This window comes from Saccostrea cucullata, unplaced genomic scaffold (assembly GCF_032062105.1).
Source record: "Saccostrea cucullata isolate Sc308-1 unplaced genomic scaffold, CSIRO_AGI_Scuc_v1 ctg436, whole genome shotgun sequence".
Classification (NCBI taxonomy): Eukaryota; Metazoa; Mollusca; class Bivalvia; order Ostreida; family Ostreidae; genus Saccostrea; species Saccostrea cuccullata.
Genome location: NW_026921449.1, coordinates 102,723 through 125,257, shown reverse-complemented (window position 1 = coordinate 125,257; position 22,535 = coordinate 102,723). Strand labels below are relative to the sequence as shown.

The window sequence follows — 22,535 nt, the reverse complement described above, 5'->3', positions numbered from 1 at the left end:
CATATTTAATACTTTAATTCTAACATTCCACATCTCATTCAGTGTACACTTTACAAATGATAGGAAATATATAAGCATTTTGTGCCTAAACTATTTGGCTTTTAAAGAATTTTATAACCATGTTTGCAAAATTTAAATTTAAATATTGGAACTTGGAGCAAGTCATTACAGGTAGAGCAAGATGCTGAAAACCATATTGATAAATAGATCACACCCTTGATAAAATATTTGCCTTCAGTTGCTAAGATTGTGTTGTATTATATGGAAAATTTCTATAATCCTGTTTATTACAGATACATGTACAACACATTTTTCCCTGTAATAATAAAAATACTTCTGAGATGTAAAAGAATGGATTAAATAGTCACCGATGTTAAAAGATATTACATGATCTCATTAATCTGGTTTGGAAATCACAAACTTAGTTTTGAAGCCGATAAAACAGTGTCGCACCAGAAAACTCAGTTACAAGTACAATGAATGAATTCGTTGTATCAAAACTTTAAAATAATTGATGCACTATGTCCAAATCTTTTCGACAAATCGGGATAAAGATATTAAATCAAATCATCACTGTTATAAGTCTTAGAGCTAGAGAAAAGTCATTACATGCCCAAATTTTACATGTAAGACTTTGATCCTATATTTCAATAAATGTCAAAATGGTTTTATTTTTGTTTCTGTTCAATACTTTCTTCTTCAGGGTCTCTCATGGCCTATACTGTATGATACCTCCATTGACCCTGCTCTTTTATATTGCCATATGTTTATCCAGTAGCAGTGGTTATGCTCAGGCAATCTTTGAAATATTCCTCATTTCATGCATCTCCTTCAGTTCTGCCTCTGTCCATTTTATTCATTCTGCAATTAGATAAAGGCATTTCTTTGCCGTATAAAACATGTTTTTCTTGACTACAGCAAGATCACCCTTTATGTTGATCAAACCCAACCAAGAAGTAGAAGTATATTTCTTATTCAGAAATATGTATTGATAAATAAAATGGAAGAAAAACTAAATTCTATCAACTCTTTTTTTTCTTCTATGTCTAACTGCATCTTCATCCTACCCCCCATCCGCCATAATTTTATCAAAATGGAATCATCATTCAACACACAAAACGATGTTGCATATTAATTAGACAGTATGTTAGTTTCTGATTGTTAAGAAGTAGATTTTAAAAAGATTTTACACCTATTCCTTGCAAATTTTAGACTTCTAATGTAACACTATCAGTACATTAGGGGTACATAATCTTCAAAAACATCTCTACACTTAATGATAAAGCTTTCACATTAGTATTGTTTTTAGCCCAATGGTTCTGCTAAAGAGGATTTAAAATTGACCCAAACCTTACTAACTGCTTTGAAATTATATTGACAGGGACAGAGACACACTTGACACTCCATCCCCCCTTCCTGGGGTATGCTTTGCACAAAATTTAATTAAAATTGACTAAGCTGGATAGAAGTTGAAAATATGAAAAATTACAGTCAAACAGATTATGAATAACTTTCAGCACATCAGACATGAAGTAGTGATCCTTAAATAAAATACACCTACAAGATGAAGCTGTTTTATTCCTTTGAAGTGATATCTAGTATTGTTTCTTTTCCTGTATGCCACCTCTATCAGAACAAAATGTTATACATGTATTAACATAACCTATGACCGTATAGTACCCCAGTATTTACTTTACAATTAATTAAGTTCTGGAACCAACCCTCAGATGCCCTTAAAACAAATGATTCTAAACTGGCAAAGGTAAAGGGCATCTGAAGAATTTAAAATAAAATGATAGTACAAACAAGCAAACAGTGTGCATGAAAATGTTGGCAAACACTAGAAAAAATACTAAGGTACTTTCTCAAACTTAACATGAATACTAAAGAGGTTTTATGTAGCTGTATTGCACATACCAAAAGCTTTCCTGCAGTTAAAGGTTGGTTGCCTAGTAGTTATGTAGTATGTACAAGTTTTTCCCTCTATCTCTTCTAATTTAAGAAGCGAAAATGTCTCTAAAAATCTTATGGTTGGCATGAAGTATTCCTGTTCATTTTACTGATTACTTACAATTGTCCTATTTCTGAGGGTCATCTTCTGATGGGTGTGTTCTCTGCAATGTTCACAATTGAAGTTCCTGTTTGACCTGTTACATATTGAAAATCCTCAATGAACATGATTATGGTTTTAATTTCCATTGTAATTATTGATTACTTTTATAAAAAAAAATCTAAACCAATTTATTGTAACATAATACTTAGGAAAATATTTATGTAATATCAATGGAAAAAAGGAATCATTATCTCCAGTTATCCTAAAATCACAAGTAAGCATTAATCATATAAATTCACATACGTAAACCCATTAGCTTTTTGTGCTATTAAATCATAGTCATCGCTGTGCAATAAAGGAAATCAAGTACTAATCCACAGCTTTGTGGCAATAAAGTTACTATCCCCGAGTAAAAAGTGACAAGCCCAAATATAGAGGCAAAAATTAAAAAGTAACATTGAAAAAAAGTTCATCGTGAAAAAAGTCAGGGGCCCGTTTCATCAAAAGTCGTAAAGTTAAGCCTTAACTTAGGCGTACTTCCGGGGATTACGCCAAAATTTAGTCGGGCGTAATTTGCGTTTCACCAAGTGGCGTAAGTCTAGTCGTAAAAGATACGCTTAGTCACAGGACTAAGTCCTTGACAACGTTGCATTGCGCAGGCGCAAAAACATAAACATTGCCCAAAGCGTACAAACATGTATAAATTGTAGCACGTCAAAGTACAGAATAACACAAGTTATAGATAAATTAATACTTGCACTAATTGAAACATGCATGGGTTTATAGTGTTATGTAAGAGACATGCATCTTTTAAGAAACCAATTTTAGTTTTTTACAATATTTCAATAATAAAAGTCTAATAAATTGAAAGGATGAAAAGGACAGTACATGTACTTGTATTTCGGAATTAAGCAAAACTATTCATTTTGGAAATTTAATTACAGCCATACCCCCTCTTCCCGAAATTGATACAGGTTAATAACTTCGCCTTTGATAATAAATTTCATGATTCGATAAATACTGATTCTACTGACAAATACTAATAATTAAGTTTGAGACAGAATAAGATTTAAAAATTTTAATAAGAAATGTATACATGGTATATGCAAGCAAAAATAATGAAAACAAAATGCAAACGGTTTACTTAAACAATAAAATAAATTTTACATTTGTTATTACTGGTAATGTAAACATTGCACAGTCAAAAATAAATTTTAATATGCAAACGTTTACTAATAACAATATGAACATTTAAATAATTATTTAAAGTAGGATTAAAAAATTAATTATTGTATTAATGATCAAGTCTTTTTTGTTTTATTAATTTTTTGTCATGCATGATAAACAATGGGTTTTCTTAAAGAAATAAAGGAAATATATTCACATTCAAATATATATGAACACATTTTGAGAAAAATAAATTTTACACGTTTACCTTATGGTCTGTATTCCTCATATATTTATTTTTTTTGTCAATTCAATTGATTCATAATTGTTCAGTTATAGAAAAAAATTCTTTACTATCTGCAGATTAAATGTGATGTACCGTTTTAAAAGTACGCAGAGAGAGAGAGAGAGAGAGAGAGATTTGGAAAAATGACTACAAAGATATTCTTACAAAAATTCTCTGCTTGTGTGGTCTCTGTCTTTAAAATTTAGTTACAGCTACTCTTTATTTTGTTTTCATTAAAATGTAAGTAATGCAGGAAATCAAAAACATGTATATTTTCATCTTATATGTGCTTTATATGCGCTCAGATTATCTTATACTATGTAAGATTTGCTCTTTTAAACAAAATTATGAAAATTAAAGATGTCTTCTGCATCAATGTTTGTCTGAGAAAAAAAATTTAGGAATAATTCATTCTTGAACTTAACTGTGTAATTATCACCGTCTTACATCGATATTATAAAAGCAATAATTTATTACCACTTTCAAAAATCTCTTATTGTCTATGAGACCCCAACCCCCTCCCTGGGTTGGGGTCTATGATTCGCCGGGAACATCACTTGTCCCAGATACCTAGGAAAATAATTACTTTCGTCCTTAACTAAGTAATCTGTACATTCAATGTTAATTAATCTGCAAATTCGGGAGATTCTGAACCCTCTCTCCGACCCCCTCTGGATCCACGCATGTGGACGAGAAGTAAATAAGAAATGGACTCTTCAAACATGACAAAAACTATTTGGTTTTAAGATGGGTTATTTTTTTGAATTTTTTTTTTTCTTAAATGTAGAAAATTACATGAAAGATGATAACTATGCTTTTGAAACCGATTTTTTTTTTTTTTTTTTTTTTTTTTTTTTTTGTTTGTTTTTTTTTTTTTTTTTTGTAATTTTTTTTTTTCAGAAAATATGCTGTTGGAAAATATTTTTCAAAATAGACAGTTTTAATGGGTCTCTTTTTAGTAAATGAAAAAGAAACTAGAGGTACCCTAAGCAATGAGTTCAATAAAAGATATTCCCCCGCCTTCCATACAAATATAATGGCAGTGTCCATGTTTTGCTGTGGGAAACCCAAAATACACTGTATGTGTCGGATCAGAAAGTACAATAAGGCACAATGGCAATATATAATAAAGATTCTGTGAAAATTTCACCCAATTTCAATCAGTGATATGAAAGGAGTTGCGGATAGAGATGGGTACCCCCAAAGCGTAACAGATGGACGGACGGACATCCCGATTACTAAATAGTATATACATGTACATATACATGTACCGTCCCGCTTTTCAAGCGGGGTGTAGAAATACAGTTATATATGTAAATTGATTTACAATACCTTAGACATACAATACCACAATCAAATGTGTATGAATGCATTGTCAAAACGTAAGAAATCTCTAATAAGACAATCTTTTCTTCTCAGCAGAAATTTATCAAAATATTATTTGAGTACATTATTACTCAAATCAACTACGTCCCCAAGTACTTAAAACAACACCCCCACCCCCACCCCCAAATCTTCAAAATATGTATAATTAAATAATGCATTGTTTACATTTTAAATTCTTCTTAGAACCTTACTTTTTCTTTAGAACTCGCTAAAATTAATAAAAAGGCCTTATTTTAACTTTACGCCCTAACTTACGCCTACCCATGAGTAGACGTAAAATTTTGGCCTAAATTTAGTCAGGCGTAACGATACGCTCTTTAATGAAATGCAAATATTCGTGCTAGTCCCGACTTTACGCCGGCGTAGCGCTACGACTGGGCGTACGACCTTTGATGAAACGGGCCCCAGGGTATTAACTACAGATGATTCTTTTTAAAATTAAAGTTTAATTTAATTTTCGCTAGTAAAATTTAATCATATATAAATTAATGATTTAAAAAAATGAAAAAAAGATTTTAAATATTCCTTTTCTGGTCATTCACTAGTTCGTCTAATTAAAACGAAGCAAAAATCATTTTGTTTTCATCTTGAATCATTTAAAGCCATATATGGCGTATGTACAATGAAAATTATTAGACTAAAATTATAAGAACTTATTATTTGTATCATTACTTTATATAAACATGATAAAGATAGAAATTTTCCGTAAATTACAAAATCTAAGTCAATTGCGTTATAAAGATATCAAAATTTAATTTGGATTCTCGGAATTTTCTCCGACTTGGAAGAAAATACAAGAGATTTTTAAATAACACATTACAGAGAAGATAAAATCGTATTATTAGATAAAACGAGGTGTTCTCCGTGCTCCGAATTGTATGAAAAGCTTTAATTTAAATGTATTAACTATATTTCTTTACTTAATTTTGTATTTTTCAAAAATATATTTTTTGATCAGTTACGCCATATATGGCTTTAAAAAAACGCTACATAATTGCATGACACTTATCATTGAGCTGATTGAGTGAACGTATATAATTTAATAATAAGATATCTGTGAGGCATATATGTACAAGCAAATATTGCTATATTAAACAAAGGAAAGGGGGGAATTCAAATTAGGAAATAAAAGATCGTTTTTAAGTAAATCAGTCTTGTAGTACTGCAAAATGGATGCAGTTGTGGAGATTTATGGATAATATGAGCATGCTGTCTGGAATATTTCCATATTAGGGAATTTAATAGCAAAAAAGAGTGAAAATACCGGTGGTGCTTTTCATGTATTACATGTGTATTTTAAAATTCCTAATAGCCCAAGGGGATTCCTCAGTGCAGAAAACCACTAGCCCCATCCTCAAAAATGGAAGCCCCGGGTGTAGCGCGATGCTAATTACACACCCATCATGTGAAATAGTTATAGTAGCCCTATATCAATTTCAGTATTGTTTTAAATTAATTAAAACAAATGACAAAAACAATAATTTTAAAAAAAATCAAAATAAAGCAGACACTCAGTCAAAATCAAAGACAGAAAGAAGCACTGTTTTGACTGAAAGTTTTTCAGTAATACAATGAATCTCTTAAGTTACATATCAGATGAGATAAACTTACATACAATTATTTAGTTGTTGTCAATTATCCCATTTATCATCATCTCAGCTCACTTTGCGATTGTAATACTGTCTACATGAACCGATAATTTACAGCTGATTTATGAACACACGATTGTTAAAATTTTCATTTCCCTTTCCAATATACATTGTCAGAACATACTTAGTTGGTTATGATATAAAATTAAATAATAAACACTTTCGATTTATTAAAGATTATCTAACAATATACGATCATTTACTAAATACTTCTCGCCCTCAAGAGAGTTAAAAAGACAGAGAAAATTCAAAATACAAACAAGTGCAACTTAGGATTAATTGTTCCGATATATCTATTTTAATTTTGTGCACAATTGTTTTCAAAATTACATTAAAATCTATTTTCCTTAAACAAGAACCCAGCAATAGATAAATATTAATCGAATAAACTTACCTTTTCTCTTGTCAATCAGAAAATCTTGTTGACATTAAGTGTTTCTTAATCGCCATATTTTTTTTCCATGAAAACAAACGTTGTCATGATCAGGATCAACGGAAGTTGATTTTCGGAACTCTCAAGAATTTAGAGTTCCGAATGTAAAACTGAAACAACAAAACACGGTGCGTCCGTGAAAGCAACTTTTTTGGACACTTTTTTGGACAAATCGTCGTGTCCAAGTTTTGTTGGGTACTAACCTGCAAATACCCAATTAGGGTGTTTTAAGCATATTCAGCGACACTTCTTATTGGGTATACCCAATAAGCAAAAAGTACCCAATAAGTACAATCTTGGCATGAAAAATACCCAATAAATGCACTCTTTAACAGTACAGCGACCACCCTGAGCACTAGCGGTACTACGAATCACCGGAATGCCCCGTAATCACCGAAATGCCCCTACAAATCACCGGAATGCCACCGAAATGCCCCTTATTTTGATATAAAACTATAAAAATTTAATAAATATTTATTCTATCGGTTGTTATAAGGTATATCTACATTTAAAAAAATCATATTTTTACACACAGATTTTTTATTAAAAGATATAAATATTAGCATCAAAGAAAGATAACTCTCGTAATTGAAACATGAATGTGCTCTGTATAAAAACAGAAAACGATGCAAATTTTTATCTGTTTAATAAATTATTTGAATATCAATTGTATAAAAAATTATAAGTAAATACTTGAAAATATTTAATTTTGCTAGAAGTTATGCATATATAAAAAATATAAGCATTGATTTTTATGAAAATCATCATTTTGAATCATATGAAGGGGCATTTCGGTGATTTCAATGGGCATTCCGGTGATTTGTAGGGGCATTTCGGTGATTACAGGGCATTCCGTCGTGTTACCCGAGCACTAGCGACAATTTTCAATGGTACACCGGCCCGGATTTTACTACCTATTTATTCACACTCTCCTGTCCATTTTACCCCCCTAGCAAGGTTTACCATGAAGCTGTTATTGAAAGTACAGTCCACAGGTGATACATCGTTGATAATGACTAAATAGTGAATGAGCAACAACAAAAAATTTGTTACTTCATGAAATAGTGACCTAGAATTTATAAAAGCAAATAGGCTAGATTTGCATGATCTAGTTTTACCCCCACTTTGAAAAAATAAGTTGCATGTATACGTTGATGATGTTTGCAAGGATGAACATCGTTGGACAGACATGCTCTAACCACTTCTTCTACACTCCAAAAATTTGCTCATTTTTATGTAAGAGGTGGGTAAATTCTTTGTATGGGATGGCATATCATGGATATGGTGCTGTCCTTTTAATTTTATCTGTCTGTCCAGCTGTCCGTGATCAACAGGTCTGGTACTGTACAAGAACTCACGGGCACTGGAAGTTAAAGTAAATATATTGTATGCGCATGAATAAACAGTGGCGGATCCAGAAATTCATGTGGGGGGGGGGGGGTGAAGGGGTTTGAGGCCCAAAGGGCCAAAGGGGGAGAGCATGGGAGGGGGTCTCCCCTCCCACAGGTGGGGTTTCGAGGGCCTCCTCCGAGAAAATTTTGTTTTAAATGGTTCTAAATGTTCATTTCCAGCATTTTTTGTACTCTTTGTAACTTTTTTAAGGTAGGCCCCTAATTCCATCCTCGTATGATGTAATAGGTTTTTGCAAAAACTGTTATTTATTTAAATTTATATCCAGTAGAACAATGTCTTCTGGAAGAATACTTTTCAATAGGTGTGATGATAAATATTGTTAAGTAAAAGAATTTTAAAAATGTATACAGGTGTCTCATTATATCGCGGTACTTAATTCTTTTGCATAAAACGTGTCATTTCTAATTTTTATTTTAACTTAATAATTATAATTCTAACTTTGGCCTAACTTTTCAGTGTAAAATTATTTTCCAAGCTTGCATCGTTTAATTTGTGGTCAATTTTTAAAACAGGAAGTCTTGTTTACCTCCTAAATTGGAGAGTCTCATTGTATCGCGGTATGGGAATACATGGAAACTTGTAAATGACACAGACCTCAATTTTTATTTCTGAATTTACGATGTAATTCTACATGAAAAAGTGAACGATTGTATAAACTAAAGACTTAAAAAGATGAACTTTATTATAATTTTAACGAAGTTATAATTTTAATGATCTAAATATAATTAAAACCGGACTGGAAATCTGAAAATTTCTTTTTATTTTTTTTTCAAACGGATGTTCCGTACTTCTTAATCATCAAAAAATTAAACATTCAGACAACATTCATATTGTCTATCAACAAAAAGAATATAGGCTATGTATCCACATTTTTGCGATATACCGCGATACAATGAAACCCGTGATATAATGGGAATCGAGTATATATTTTCTTTATTTAATCAATAATATGTTTTACGGTGTGACCGTTGGGGCGAGCGCAGTTGTACCATAAAAACACTCTAATCAGCCACTTCAAACATCAAGCCGCGCGAGACATCTCCACTAGCTGTGACGTCACACGACGTCACTGAGCTCGTCGGTGCTTACGGAGACAGCCGAGCGTCTGTTTGAAACTATATACCTAATGCAATTTTGGTTGAAAACATTGTAGAGTTATTTTTTGTTTCTTTGAAAGATTTCTACAAACTGATCTAGCCTTTTATGCTTTACGTTATTATTTATTTATTTGCGCAAAGGACATTGGGTAGTGCAGGAATTCTGGGAATGTTTCACAGAGAAATTTGGCTGACGTATGTACAGATTTCAATCCGAATTTCCTCTGTTCTTACACGTTAGTCTATTGAGCTCGCTTTGCGAGCATCGCTTCGCGACGCTCGCTGCGCTCGCTATTATTCAATCTTAAAAAAATGTTAACAAGGGCAATAACTCCTTCTCGGGTATCTTCATTCTTTATTGTACTGAATAATGTAAAATAGTTTCCCTGATATTTAAAATTCATAAGTATCTTATAAGTAGCAAGTATTTCGGAACTCTCAGCATCAGAATTATGCATTTGAAGCAGTTTTTACATTATTTTTATTAGGGATGGTAATTGATTGCAGAATTGCTCATTGGTTAAGGACCCTCTCTACACCAGTATAAAATTTTTTTTGGATATGGCCAGGTAAAATTAATCTTTAGATTCTCATCCTAATTTGCTAAAAAATTGGGGCGGGTGGGCGGATTTTATTTTTTATTTTTTATAATTGTTATATTATAATCAAGTATCAACAAAACATGGACGCCTCGTACACATTTTTTTTCATTATGTTAATGCAAATATGAATAGATTTAATTCTTTTCATATTCTTTTAAATATTTAAAAAAAATTTTTGCTTTAAAAATGTAAATATTTATTGTTAGTTAACAAATTATCAAGTACACATTATACGGCACACCCTGAACAAAATGAGGTGGGGATATCAATAAATTGTGTATGCATGACTTCTTATGAGGGGCATTTCGAAAATCCTGAGAACAGTTTAATAAAAAATTGACCGCTTTATAGAAATTATTGAATTTGATATCATTGGAAAGATCAGAAAAATATACACATATTTTGACGTCACTTTATAATTTTTATGTTGTAATAACTCCGAAAATGATGTCATACTTCTGCATGCTTACAATACTGGCCATAAAAATGACGTAACAAAAGACTCAATTTCATCAAAGTAAAATTTTAAAAACAACTTTTGCTTATAACTTGGGCGCAAGCTATCGGACGCAAATTTCAGTTGGTAGAATCTTTACATAGACTACAATCTATCATATGGTGTTCTATTTCGGAGATTTTCTTGTTCTGAAATGGTTCAAGCGATTGTTAAACATCGCATGTTTTTATGGAATCTTGCTCAAAATATTGCGTAAACCAGGCCTAACTATGAGAAAAATGCAAAGTTCGCAATCAAAGAAAAATAGACGATCATGTTACAAAATTTGATAGCATCAATTCGTCAGGTGTTTTAACCAGATTTGCGGGATCGATGAAGGTTCAAGAGAAGTTAAGTTTCGTGTGCCCCATATTTTCTCGTAAAAATCCAAAATGGCACGGGCGCAGTTGTAACCCCACCGTGCCTCCACATAATCGCAAAATTTAATTCATGGAAATTAAATAAGATTCTACATGTCTGTGTAATTTAACTTATAAACCTTTATTGGAGTCAAAAGTCAAAAGCATTAGTGAGTTTTGGGGGTGCCAAAGTTGAATTAATAAGAAAAAATACGCACAGAAACATGTCAGGGGCAAGACTTTTGTACATTTTATTTGTGAACGCTAAGAGCACTGTTACTCAAAATATATTTGTTGAAAACTGCATTGATATACTTCAGTTTTATACAGAAAATGTTTTATTTCATACAATGGAGAGCTATATAAAAGACCGAAAATCAAGTCGTATCATGTAACTTAAGTTCTTAAATGAATGTTGATGATAGCATAACCGGACATAAACCGTGCTAGTAAACAAACCAAACAATGAAATATAGAATTGTTGATAAACAATACCATAGTCCTAGTCTACTTCTTTGCAAATGAAAATTTTCTGTGAAATATTTTTTTCAAATAAGCTTTTGGCAGCACTTTTAAAGTCGTGTCATGTGGATAAAAACGCGAATTTTCCGTATGCTTAACATTCTATATTCTGACGTCATTTTTTGAGATATTACGTCATGAAAAATATAAAGTGACGTCACAATATGTGTATATTTTTCCGATCTTTCCAATGATGTCAAACTCAATAATTTCCGTACAGCGCTTAATTTTTTATCAACCTGTTCTCAGGACTTTTGAAATGCCCCTCGTACTTTGCAAAATCTATATAAACGTTTTAATAATTATTCTACTGAAAAATCTAGGCCTTCACTAAAGTCTGTCTACTATGTTGTTGGTTTTTCTTTTCAAAGCAAAATCACACATAGCTGGAGATTGTTATATATAACTTGACCAGGTGTCACAGTCTATGCGAAAGTCACCGGACCGTCGGTTTTTACCGGTAAAATTTAGGTCGGGTCGGTAAAAAATTTTAGTCTACAGGACCAAATGTCCGATAAAAAATAAGGCCAAATAAATCTAAATGTGACAACGTCTGGCAAAATGGGACCAGATGCGGCAATGACAAAACAGAGAAAAAACGTCACAAAACACAGCGAGTTTTGCGGAGTTGTTTTTTTTTTTCCCACACCGTGCACACGTGCTTTTCCTGTTTTTGTTTGTCGGTTCATTACATTATATCTGATGTGTCTTATTTCAGGTAAACTGCTGTTTTCAAAATTAAATCTACTATTTCCACATCTTCAATTATGTATATACATCCGAGTTAATTTAAAAACATATCGACATAATCGTTAAATTAAAACGGATATTAATTATTCAACAAACCACGAGTACCTGACGATCGAAATTAAACGGAAAAGTCCACTGTTCTAATTCTGAATCTGTAGGATAAATGTACCTTTGAATATATTAACTTATCTGTACGCTAGTTGTACAATGAATGTGGTGTCAAATAAAAAATGTTAGATCCACTCCACACGTATCTAAGCTAGAGTCTATTAATAAACTGTTGCGTCATCCATAGTAATGGAAGTAACCAGTAGAAAGTTTATCGTGAGCGAGAAATATAAACAATGCAATGAGTCAAGACAGTCAATGTAGTTCTATTCCCTCGGAATTAACGGACTATCAAGATGAAGATTTCATCAACGAACTTCATATGGTTGATGTTTTGTATTATGATGCACCAGACGAGTCATTTAATTACAAATCCGAGGATGATATTGACAGTGAAAATGTAACTATAAACTATGACTCTGATGCAAGTTCAGAATCAGATGAATCAGAATCAGTTATAAACATTGAACCATCGGAAGTGGATACCATTGAGTACATCAAGCAAGCACCGTTTAGAAATGAAACATGTGGCTGTAAAGAGTTTTATGGACAACCCTGTAGTACAACAATAGACTTTGACTCTCTCGTGGAATATAGGGAATCATGTAAGGAACTTTCAAGGGAAGAGTTGGACATCGTTGTGAAATCTCAATTACTTGCGCATCGTAGATCTGGTACACACACTGAAGCAATTAAACACAAAGTCAAAGAAAGGGAACGACCTTTTCAGGAATTTTATTTCCGTGGTAAACGTGTATGCAGAAAAACATTTTGTTTTTTGCATTGCATTGAAAAAAAGAAAATGTTGGCCATTGCCAAATCTCTCGATACAGACGGGTTGACTCCACGAGTTCTTGGAAGAGTAGGTAAAGCTCCTTCTCACAGTTTGACATACACAGACAGAGAAAGAAAGTATTTTTGTGTCAGTATGCAAGAGATAATGCCCTTCCTTTACCAGGAAGGCTACCCAACTTTAGAGATGTTAGAGTTTTACTGCTGCCTTCGGATAAGACAAAAGAAGACATATTCAAAATATATGTTAAAGTTGCAGAGGAATTGCATCATAAGACGATAAGTCTAAGATCCTTTCAGAGAGTGTGGGTAGAGTTATGTCCCCATATTGTCATAACAAAACCATGTACAGATCTTTGCCAAAAGTGTCAGGACTTTGCCAACCAAATTTCAAAGAGTGGTACTTTGACAGAAGAAGAAAAATCTTTGTAACTTGATTCCTACAACAACTATGTTCAGCTGGCAAAAGAGCAAAGGGATCACTACAGTATGCAGTGTGTTAACAGCAAACAGAAATACTCTTCACTAGCTGAACAGTTCAAAGGAAGTGGTGTGTATATTTTTATTTACAAGTGCTCTCATTAACTTCATTGAAAAAAAAATGCACAAAGAAAAATAGTTATTGCAAAACATTTATGATTATAAAATACCATTTTATTAAATCGAAGCAATTTTCCATGTGTAGAATTTATGCAATATTAAAACACAATAATTGTATTTTGATTTTCATAAGTAAATTTAACATTTATTTTAACTAGCATTGTAAACATTTTTTTTTCAACTTAGGTAACCCACCATTGTCAGTAAAAGGGGCATTCCATTATTCTTGGGACTATGCTCAGCAGGTACATATACCTCATCATGCTCAGCAAGTTGGACCAGAATATTTTAGGACACCACGCAAATGCAATGTATTTGGCATGTGCTCTGAAGGATCAGGTAAATTGTTTAAAAAGAAATAAACCAGATTATCTATTGTTTTAAATACACTTTATAGCACATATATGCAAGATAATATTAATATAACTACATATGTTGTGATGTTTGTAAATCATATAATTTCAAAATGCTTTAATTTATATAAATACTGTTCTTAAAGTGTTTTTTTTCATATGCAGGAAGGCAGGTATTTTATCTGATTGATGAGGCAGACATGGTGGGCAAAGGAGCAAACAGTGTGGTCAGCATGGTTCATCATTATTTAACCTACCATGGCCTTGGTGAAGAGGATGGACTGTTTCACTTTGACAATTGCAGTGGACAGAACAAAAATAACACAGTTCTGATGTTTGCATTGTGGAGAGTCATGACAGGTAAATAAACACTCTTCCTACAGTATGTGGCCCAACAATCCTTTGTTTTTCTGTATCAGGCTAAATTACATTTGACAAAGTATAGGGGGTACATCATGTAGGTTGATTTCATATTTTTAAAAACTTTTTTCAGGGTTACACAAAAGCATCCAATATTCCATGATGATTGCGGGTCATACAAAGTTTGAGCCTGATTGGCACTTTGGGGTGTGGAAACTGAAATGGAGGAATTCTAATGTGGAGACTTTATCTGAAGTAAGCTGTTATGTAAAATATCATATGTTGAAAAAATTTCTAATTCCTCATAATGTCTGTTGGTTAATCTCAGTTGACATTATATGGACTAAAGCTGTCAGTCCAAATATCCAGGCAAACAATATCTCAACTGAAATGAATTTCTGTCATAAACAATTAAACATTTTTTTCACAGAAATAAGAAAAAATACATGATATATGTGCTTATATAGTGTCAAATTTGACAAACATTTTGAAATACTCACCTTTAATCTAATAATGAAACTTCTATATTGCATGAATGATGATATATCTTTGTTTACCACTGATATATAATAATACCTATATTTGAATTCAGGTAGCTGAGACTGTTGCACACTCTAGTAAGAATGGACACAATATTCCACAGCTCACAGATGATGCAGAAAAGCCTGTTGTATTCGATGACTGGAAAACATACCTGCAGCAGTTTTTTAAGCCATTGAAGAACTTGACAAAATACCATCATTTTTAGTTCATTCAGACAAGCCTGGAAGAGTGGAAGTTCAAGAGAGGATCTCGGGACACTCGATTTCTGTCAATTTATTGAAAAATAACATGCATCTAGTGAGTGGTCAACTTCCTGAAGCTATTCCAAGTCGAGGATTAGATCTGATCAGACAGTGGTATTTGTATGACAACATTAGAGAATTTTGTAACTCAGATGTTGCTAAAGATGTTGTTTGCCCTAAACCAATCCAGCCAAAGCCTGAAATTAATTTAACAAACAAAGAGAACAGCAGGCCCATTTCCACAAAAAGGAAACAGTCTTTGCTAAAATAATTTGTTTGCTGACCTATAATGTGTAATATTTTGAACATTTCGAACCTTGTGTATCTTCAAATCTTCAAGTGCCTTGATTGCTTTTGCAATGTTGAAGGAGATTTAAACCTTTGCATGAAATGAAATCTAAAATAATTTGTCACAAAAGATGTATAATATATATATATTTATTTTTTATCCAGCATAATATTTTACTTTAATAAAAAATAAAGATACATGTATATCAAAAATGGCATACAAATAAAATTATTAAACCCTATAACAAATTCTTTTCGTTACGTCGTGAAATGAAAGTGCACACTGATAACTATGTACATTTTCAATTAAAATGACTTCTACGGCAACAAGGATTTTTTTTATGTATTGAAAAAGAAAAAGTCATGTGTGCATCAATATTTTAATGTGATAAAGTACTGATGTATTAGAAGACAACAAAATTTCGATAAAAGTTGTCTACCTAAAATGTCACTTTTTTTGGGGTACATTTTCATTAGTTTTATTTTACAGGACGTCATCAGGGTTATATCTTTTAAACATCATAATTTCATAAAGGGTTGGAATTTTTCAAAAATATTTTGGAATTGAGTTTTAGACATCAATATATACAAGAAAATACAAAAAAGTGAAAAATTGATTTTTCCTCATCTGGACCCATTTTGCCAGACGCTGTCACAAATTAAGAGGTACACATGGTCAAATTCCCCACAAATGTCCTTTATTTGACCAATTTAGCAGTAATACCTGATTAATTTTTATGTATTACAACTAGGGCTGTGTATTGAGCAAAAAATTTCGATACAATTGAATACGATACAATATTTTTTAAAACGATATGCGATATATTGGATTCTAAAATAAGTCCATCAAAAAAGGCTTATAAATCATTTAATGCATGGATTTCATAAAAAATTAATGTTTTATTACCCAGTTCAAAGTTCTTATCCCATAGTCAGTAAAAAAAACACTTCCAATCGAAACTTTTAACGGCTGTAAAATCAACATGTTAAAATAAAATTGTTATGTATTTTATAATAACTATAAAAACTGTGTTATTTCTTTTATAAATCTATAATCATTGATCAGTTTTAATTCAAAAAGGTGAAATATAATCTTTGCTGATTAAAATTCCCATCTTTTTAGCATAATTAGAAGAAAAAGTGCTTGTCCGATACGTATTGGAAGTAATTTTTCGATACGATATTTTTCTAGAATATCGATACGTATCGATATATCGATATATTGATACAGCCCTAATTACAACCCTGTCATGATCGTTTTTATTTTAATTCGAATTTCCTCTGTCAAGGATTAGAGATCTCTAGATAGCTCATACGTAGATTTGGTTGGGAAAATATTTAGATAGCTCATACGTAGATTCGGTTGGGAAATTATTTTCAAATGATCATTGAACTTGAGTAACCATAATGAATTGTTTCTGGAAAAATAGATATGCATTGAAAGTGCATTTTAAATTTAAGAAATTTTTTGATACAGTGTATGTTGTATAATTTAAATATGAAGAAAAAAAATGCATGTAATTGTATACAGTGGACCTTCAGATATCCGGACGCCAGATATCCGGATGCTTCAGTATCCGGACAATTTTTCAACGGAACGAAATTTTTAAATGTTATTTTGTCTTGTTTAACTTGTGATTCAGATATCCAGATGCTTCACATATCTGGACAAATTGACTGGGAACCAAAGCGTCCACTGTAAATCGATACCGTTTACAAAGGAAAATTATAAATATTTAATTATAACTTGTCTATTTCACTCTGAATTTATTTAAGGTTAAATTTCACAGTGAGAATTAACCTCATCCCACCCACCCTCTCAATTTTACAGGTCGGAGAGAATACTCGAAATCGGGTATTTTCTGTGAAATCGCGTATAATACCCGATATTTGGGTATTGTTGAATCCGCGAAATCGGGTATAGGAGGTGTAATCAACTAATAAAACTTAAACAATGGGATGGCGCATGTTGCCGAGTTAACTTTCATTTAGATACACATGTTTTCTAAAGGTATCACTAGCGAAGTAAGAATGTGGGCGTCAAGATTATAAATGCGCTCAGGACAACAAATACCCATGGAGCTAAGTACATTTCATGATCTGCACACGAAAAGTTGTCCGATTTGCTTTATATTTTTCATAATGTTGAAAGTACATGCATCTTCCTAATGTTCATTCCCAACACAACAGAACTGTAAAGTATCAGAATTCGGGAATATATAATAATTCCACATCAACACCACAAACATGAACAATTTGTAAATAAATCAAATTATACGGAAACACATTTCACACACAAGATATGATGCCATGTATAAACAAGGGATTGTCTATCGTATCTAATTATGCGTCATTAATTACTTTCACATTCATTTTGTGCATAAAATCAAATTTATTTATGAATGTATAAATAATGTAATGATAAAAATGTCTAAAATTTCGGCTAAAAAAACCCTCTTTCTCTTTTTTTTTTTGAAAATCTTTTTTTTTTATCACTCATACATATTTGCAGAATATGTCTTCAACATTTTAGCAGAGACAGTGATAGTTTCAGGAATACAGCTTATGAGAGAACATTTAATTTCGCTAAGTCATCAATATTTTACCATTTCTTGGCGACTTCAAGGGGGGGGGGGGGAGGGGCAAAGGCTTCTTGACCACCTCTGCCAAAACAACCTCGACTGTGTTCTACATGTGTCCAAGAGACCTCTCTTTAAACTTCACGGTCGGTTAAACTCGGTTATGTATTTTTAGGTCACCTGAGTCACTCAGGTGACCTATTGCTATCTGTTTTCGTCCGTCGTCGTACGTCGTTCGTCATTCGTCGTCAATCGGTCGTAAACTTTTGAACATTTTCAGCTTCTTCTCTGCAACCACTGAACCAATTTCAACCAAATTTGGCACAAAGCATCTATGGGTGAAGGGGAATAAAAGTTGTGAATTTCATGATCCCTGCCCCCCTGGGGCCTGGGGGGTGGGGCCAAAACCATTTAAATTAATGAAATCTTTAAAAATCTTCTTCTTTATTCCTGGACATCAAACAGTCAAACTGTTTGCATGATTGTAATCAGCATTGAGTCCTCTACCAAAATTGTGAAATTCATGGCCCTGGGGTCAGGGGTTCTTGTGCTAGGGCGGGGCAAAATAAGTATATAGTGAAAATGCATTATTTCTTTGAAAATCTTCTTCTCTGCTCTTGGGTATTAAATAAACTAACTAAGTACATAGTTATGATGAGCAGAATCTTCTTCTCTGCTCTTAGGTATTAAATAAATTAACTAAGTGCATAGTTATGATGAGCAAGAGTGCCTCTACCAAAATTGTGAATTTTATTGCCCCAGGGTCAGGGGTTATGGTGTTAGGGTGGGGCTCTATTGATTATATAGTGAAAATGCATTATTTCTTTGAAAATCTTCTTCTCTGCTCCTGGGTATTATATATAAACTAACTAAGTACATAGATGTGATGAGCAAGAGTGCCTTTACTAAAATTCTGAATTTTATGGCCCCAGGGTCATGGGTTCTGGTGTTAGGGCGGGGCTCTTTTGATTATATAGTGAAAATACACGAATTCTTTGAAAATCTTCTTCTCTGCTCGTAGGTATTATATAAACTAACAAAGTACATAGATGTGATGAGCAAGAGTGCCTTTACTAAAATTGTGAATTTTATGGCCCCAGGGTCATGGGTTCTGGTGTTAGGGCGGGGCTCTTTTGATTATATAGTGAAAATACACGAATTCTTTGAAAATCTTCTTCTCTGCTCCAAAGTATTAAATAAACTAACTAAATACATAGTTATGATGAACAAGAATGCCTCTACCAAAATTGTGAATTTGTGGCCCCAGGGTCACGGGTTCTGGTGTTAGGGCGGGGCTCTATTGATTATATAGTGAAAAAAACATTAAATCTTTGAATATTTTCTTCTCTGCTCCTGGGTATTAAGCATATGAACTACCTATATAGTTATGAGCAAGGGCCCTAATCTTCCAGAATTGTGAATTTCAAGGCCCCAGGGTCAGTTACAGTACCATAGAGGGGGGGGGGCTGTACTTATATACTGAAAAATAATGAATTGTTTGAAATCTGCTCCTTGGTATTAATCAAATACTTTTGAAAAGCAAGGATGCCTTTTCAAAAATTGTGCAATGTGTGGATCTAGGCCTAAGAGTCAAGGGTTCATGTGTGGTAGCGGCACTACTGATTATTGCTGAATATTACTGATTTGTTGAAATGCATTTTTGTTCCCCTACCCTGCCTATGGGTATTAAGTAACCAAACTAAGCAACTGCTAAGTGAATAGTTATGATGATCAAAATTGTAAATGCTATAGCATCTGGCTTAAAACATGGATCAAATTCAATCACTGGAAAGTTGTTGCATAATGCTCAGGTGACCTATAAGGCCCATGGGCCTCTTGTTAATTGTAGGGAAGATTTATTCATCAAATAAATATCATATAGGTAAACAAAATGCAACCTGTTATTTTATAACACAATATGAGACTACAAGTAACTAGAATTCATGTTTATTTTTTAACACATTTTTTCATTATAGATGAGTATTAGGAAAAGTTATTGCCATGAGTAATAAGTATCATAGATAAAATAACTAAAAGAAAACTGTGACATTGTCTAGAACCAATCAGATAGTGCGTTGTATTAGCATGTTATAATGAGGTACAAGAAAGCGATATAAAAAAAAATATAGAAGGTAAAGAGGTAAAATTTACCCTGTCTATCAAATAGTATAATAAAGAGAGGAAGTGGCTACAATTTTATGAAATTTTAATGTCTGATGAGGAATTATATTCCCAAAATGTAAGACAGGAGTTTCCAAGGCAATTGAACACTCCATTATTTCAGTTTGTTCATTAACATGTTCATAAACCTAAAACTATAAGAAATGTGAAAACTTGACTATGTAATTCATATTTCAGTATGATTGTACCTCGATCTATATTGAGAAATTCAATGTATTATAAGCTCATGAAAAGATGTACACATTTTACTTTTATTTATCCCCCCCCCTTAAAAAAAAAAAACAACAAAGAAAATCCTGTTCATATGACTTCTCGCTCTCAATTTTCACACAAATGCATATAAATAAAGGTAAAATAGCATATCTTGTATCGATTAAAATGCAACCAAAAAATTTACGGTGTCTTTGAATAAAAATTTCCATGCTAAATTGACATAAAAAAGATACTCGCCTTCAATTAGCTATTTTCAACCTGTTTTCCCATGGTTATTTATTTAATCTTATTTTATTTTCTTCTTTATAATAACGTTGGTATTCTATTGTGGCAGAGATATACAAATATGACTCGCTTGTACTGTACTCTCCAACTGTTAGGAGTAATTTATATTTCACGTGAAAGGGACGCCATACATTTTTCAGTAAAAATACATAACACGGCGTTAGTCATTTAATTTCTTTAAAGTTTCACATCTTGTGAATAGTGCACAAATTAGAAAGTTAAGTATATGGAATGCTTTAATGGAAAATAAAGACAAACGAAGTGTAGTTATTTGTTTTTAGAAATTATATTGAAGAATAATAACGCCATTGTGTCCTCTTTCTTACCCCAGCAGTGTTTGTTGTGTGATTTTAAACGTATTTGACAACCATATAAATTAGGTTTAATAAAAATAAATCCACAAGATACTGATGTACAAGTAACAGTGACTGGCATAATGCACCGTTGCTTTATTCTTTTGTTTTTATAGAATGTTGCACGGAATACCCGATTTCGCGGACTCAACGATACCCTAATATCGGGTATTATACGCGATTTCACGGATAATACCCAATTTCGAGTATTCTCTCGGACCTGTTTCAGTATCATAATAATGTATGGATTTATAAAGGGAAAAAAAGTCTGTCTGGTAAGAAATTGTTTGGTCTAGTAAAAATTTTATTTTTACCAGACATTTTGTCCTGTAAAAATTTTAAACTTTCGCATAGACTGGTATCATTTTCCTTGTCTAATTTTACTTAGTTACAATCTCCCTGCCAGTGATGGTATCTAGATGTGTTTATGCTCTTTTATCTTCTTTGCCTTCTCTATACTGACAAATTATCTTTTCCTTACATATTTAAACTGCTTTTATTGCCGATTTTTCTCCATTCTTCACATGGCTCTTTTGCTATAAATAGCGACACGCGACTTTTAATACAGACGGGAGATAACTCTTTAACTTTGACCCAAATTCTTGCTGAATAGAAATACATGAAAATACCTTTATTAACATCCAAAAATCAAAATAAAAAACATCGTGGCGGGACACTTTGAGGGGGGCGGGCGGGGATGAGAATCTAAGATTAATTTTATATGGCCTATTGAGAAAAATATATTCTAAAAAGGTGTTAGTATTGAGCTTATTTATATGATTTTCAACATATGGTGCGTGGCATTTACCCCCAGGAAAAATAATCAAACACAACACAGTATCAGTGAATAGAAATCACTGTTGTTTACTTCCATAGAAAAAATACATGTAAATATCATGTTCAATTAATTTATCTTTGCCTTTTAAAGAATACCTGAATTGATTACAAATTGTGTAATAAACTGAGAATTTCTAATTTTAAGAATTTAGATCTAAGGGCAGATCACTCTAACTGCAAAAAAATACCATAGAATTAGAGCTCTTTAGTGTGCAGTGTAGAGAGGGTTCTTAACTGCAAAATGTTCCAACCGATTAACCGGTTAGTCATATCAAGATATACATTTTGACATTTTCTTTTCATATACACAAAAAGGCTAAAAAGACAAAAAAAAACGTTAGAACTTAGAAGATACATTCTGTTTATTATTTTGATCGGGGAATTTTATGTACATAAGAGTATAATTTATTTCAATTTCAATAGACAAGAAAATATTAAGAAAACCTTTAACCCTGAGAAAATCTTGCTTGAGAAATCAGACAGGGATAATTTTCCAATGCAGATGTTATAAAGAAGTTATTTCTGTGTTGTCACCATAATCAGAACAAGTCTATGTCTGAACACGCACTTTATTTACAAATTACAATG

General features: G+C 32.4%; 2 protein-coding genes and 1 long non-coding RNA gene across 5 annotated transcripts in view; 2 read left to right on the top strand and 1 right to left on the bottom strand.

Moving 5' to 3' along the window:
• LOC134259998 (uncharacterized) lies at positions 1-6,984 on the bottom strand. Of its 2 annotated transcripts, XR_009990444.1 has the most exons (3): positions 6,936-6,984; positions 2,072-2,147; positions 1-861 (listed from the first exon to the last, which is right to left on the bottom strand). It is a non-coding gene; the product is annotated as an uncharacterized LOC134259998 (long non-coding RNA). The 2 variants fall into 2 exon arrangements; XR_009990443.1 differs by lacking the exon at positions 6,936-6,984 and having other exon boundaries at positions 2,072-3,136.
• Positions 6,985-7,843: 859 nt separating this feature from the next.
• The window catches only part of LOC134259997 (bifunctional methylenetetrahydrofolate dehydrogenase/cyclohydrolase, mitochondrial-like), a 69,645-nt gene continuing 54,953 nt past the window's right edge, over positions 7,844-22,535 (top strand). The window contains exon 1 of one of the 2 annotated variants that reach the window (XM_062742583.1): positions 7,844-7,969. Coding sequence is in view for 1 of the 2 variants with exons in the window: in XM_062742582.1 (XP_062598566.1) it covers positions 8,117-8,217 (101 nt within the window). In the remaining variant the exon portion in view is untranslated. Of the gene's footprint in view, positions 7,970-8,074; positions 8,218-22,535 lie in introns of those variants that run through there. The other variant, XM_062742582.1, reaches the window with a different exon arrangement.
• LOC134259995 (uncharacterized) lies at positions 13,678-16,153 on the top strand. The gene is made up of 4 exons (XM_062742581.1): positions 13,678-14,052; positions 14,232-14,426; positions 14,560-14,681; positions 15,019-16,153. Exons 1-4 carry the CDS (start codon positions 14,034-14,036, stop codon positions 15,172-15,174), a joined length of 492 nt encoding a protein of 163 aa, XP_062598565.1. The 5' UTR covers positions 13,678-14,033; the 3' UTR covers positions 15,175-16,153.

Excerpts from the sequence above, each read along its gene's own strand:
- LOC134259995 (XM_062742581.1), top strand. Across the intron at positions 14,427-14,559 it reads ATTGTGGAGAGTCATGACAG|GGTTACACAAAAGCATCCAA; the intron begins GTAAATAAACAC and ends AACTTTTTTCAG. Across the intron at positions 14,682-15,018 it reads ATGTGGAGACTTTATCTGAA|GTAGCTGAGACTGTTGCACA; the intron begins GTAAGCTGTTAT and ends ATTTGAATTCAG.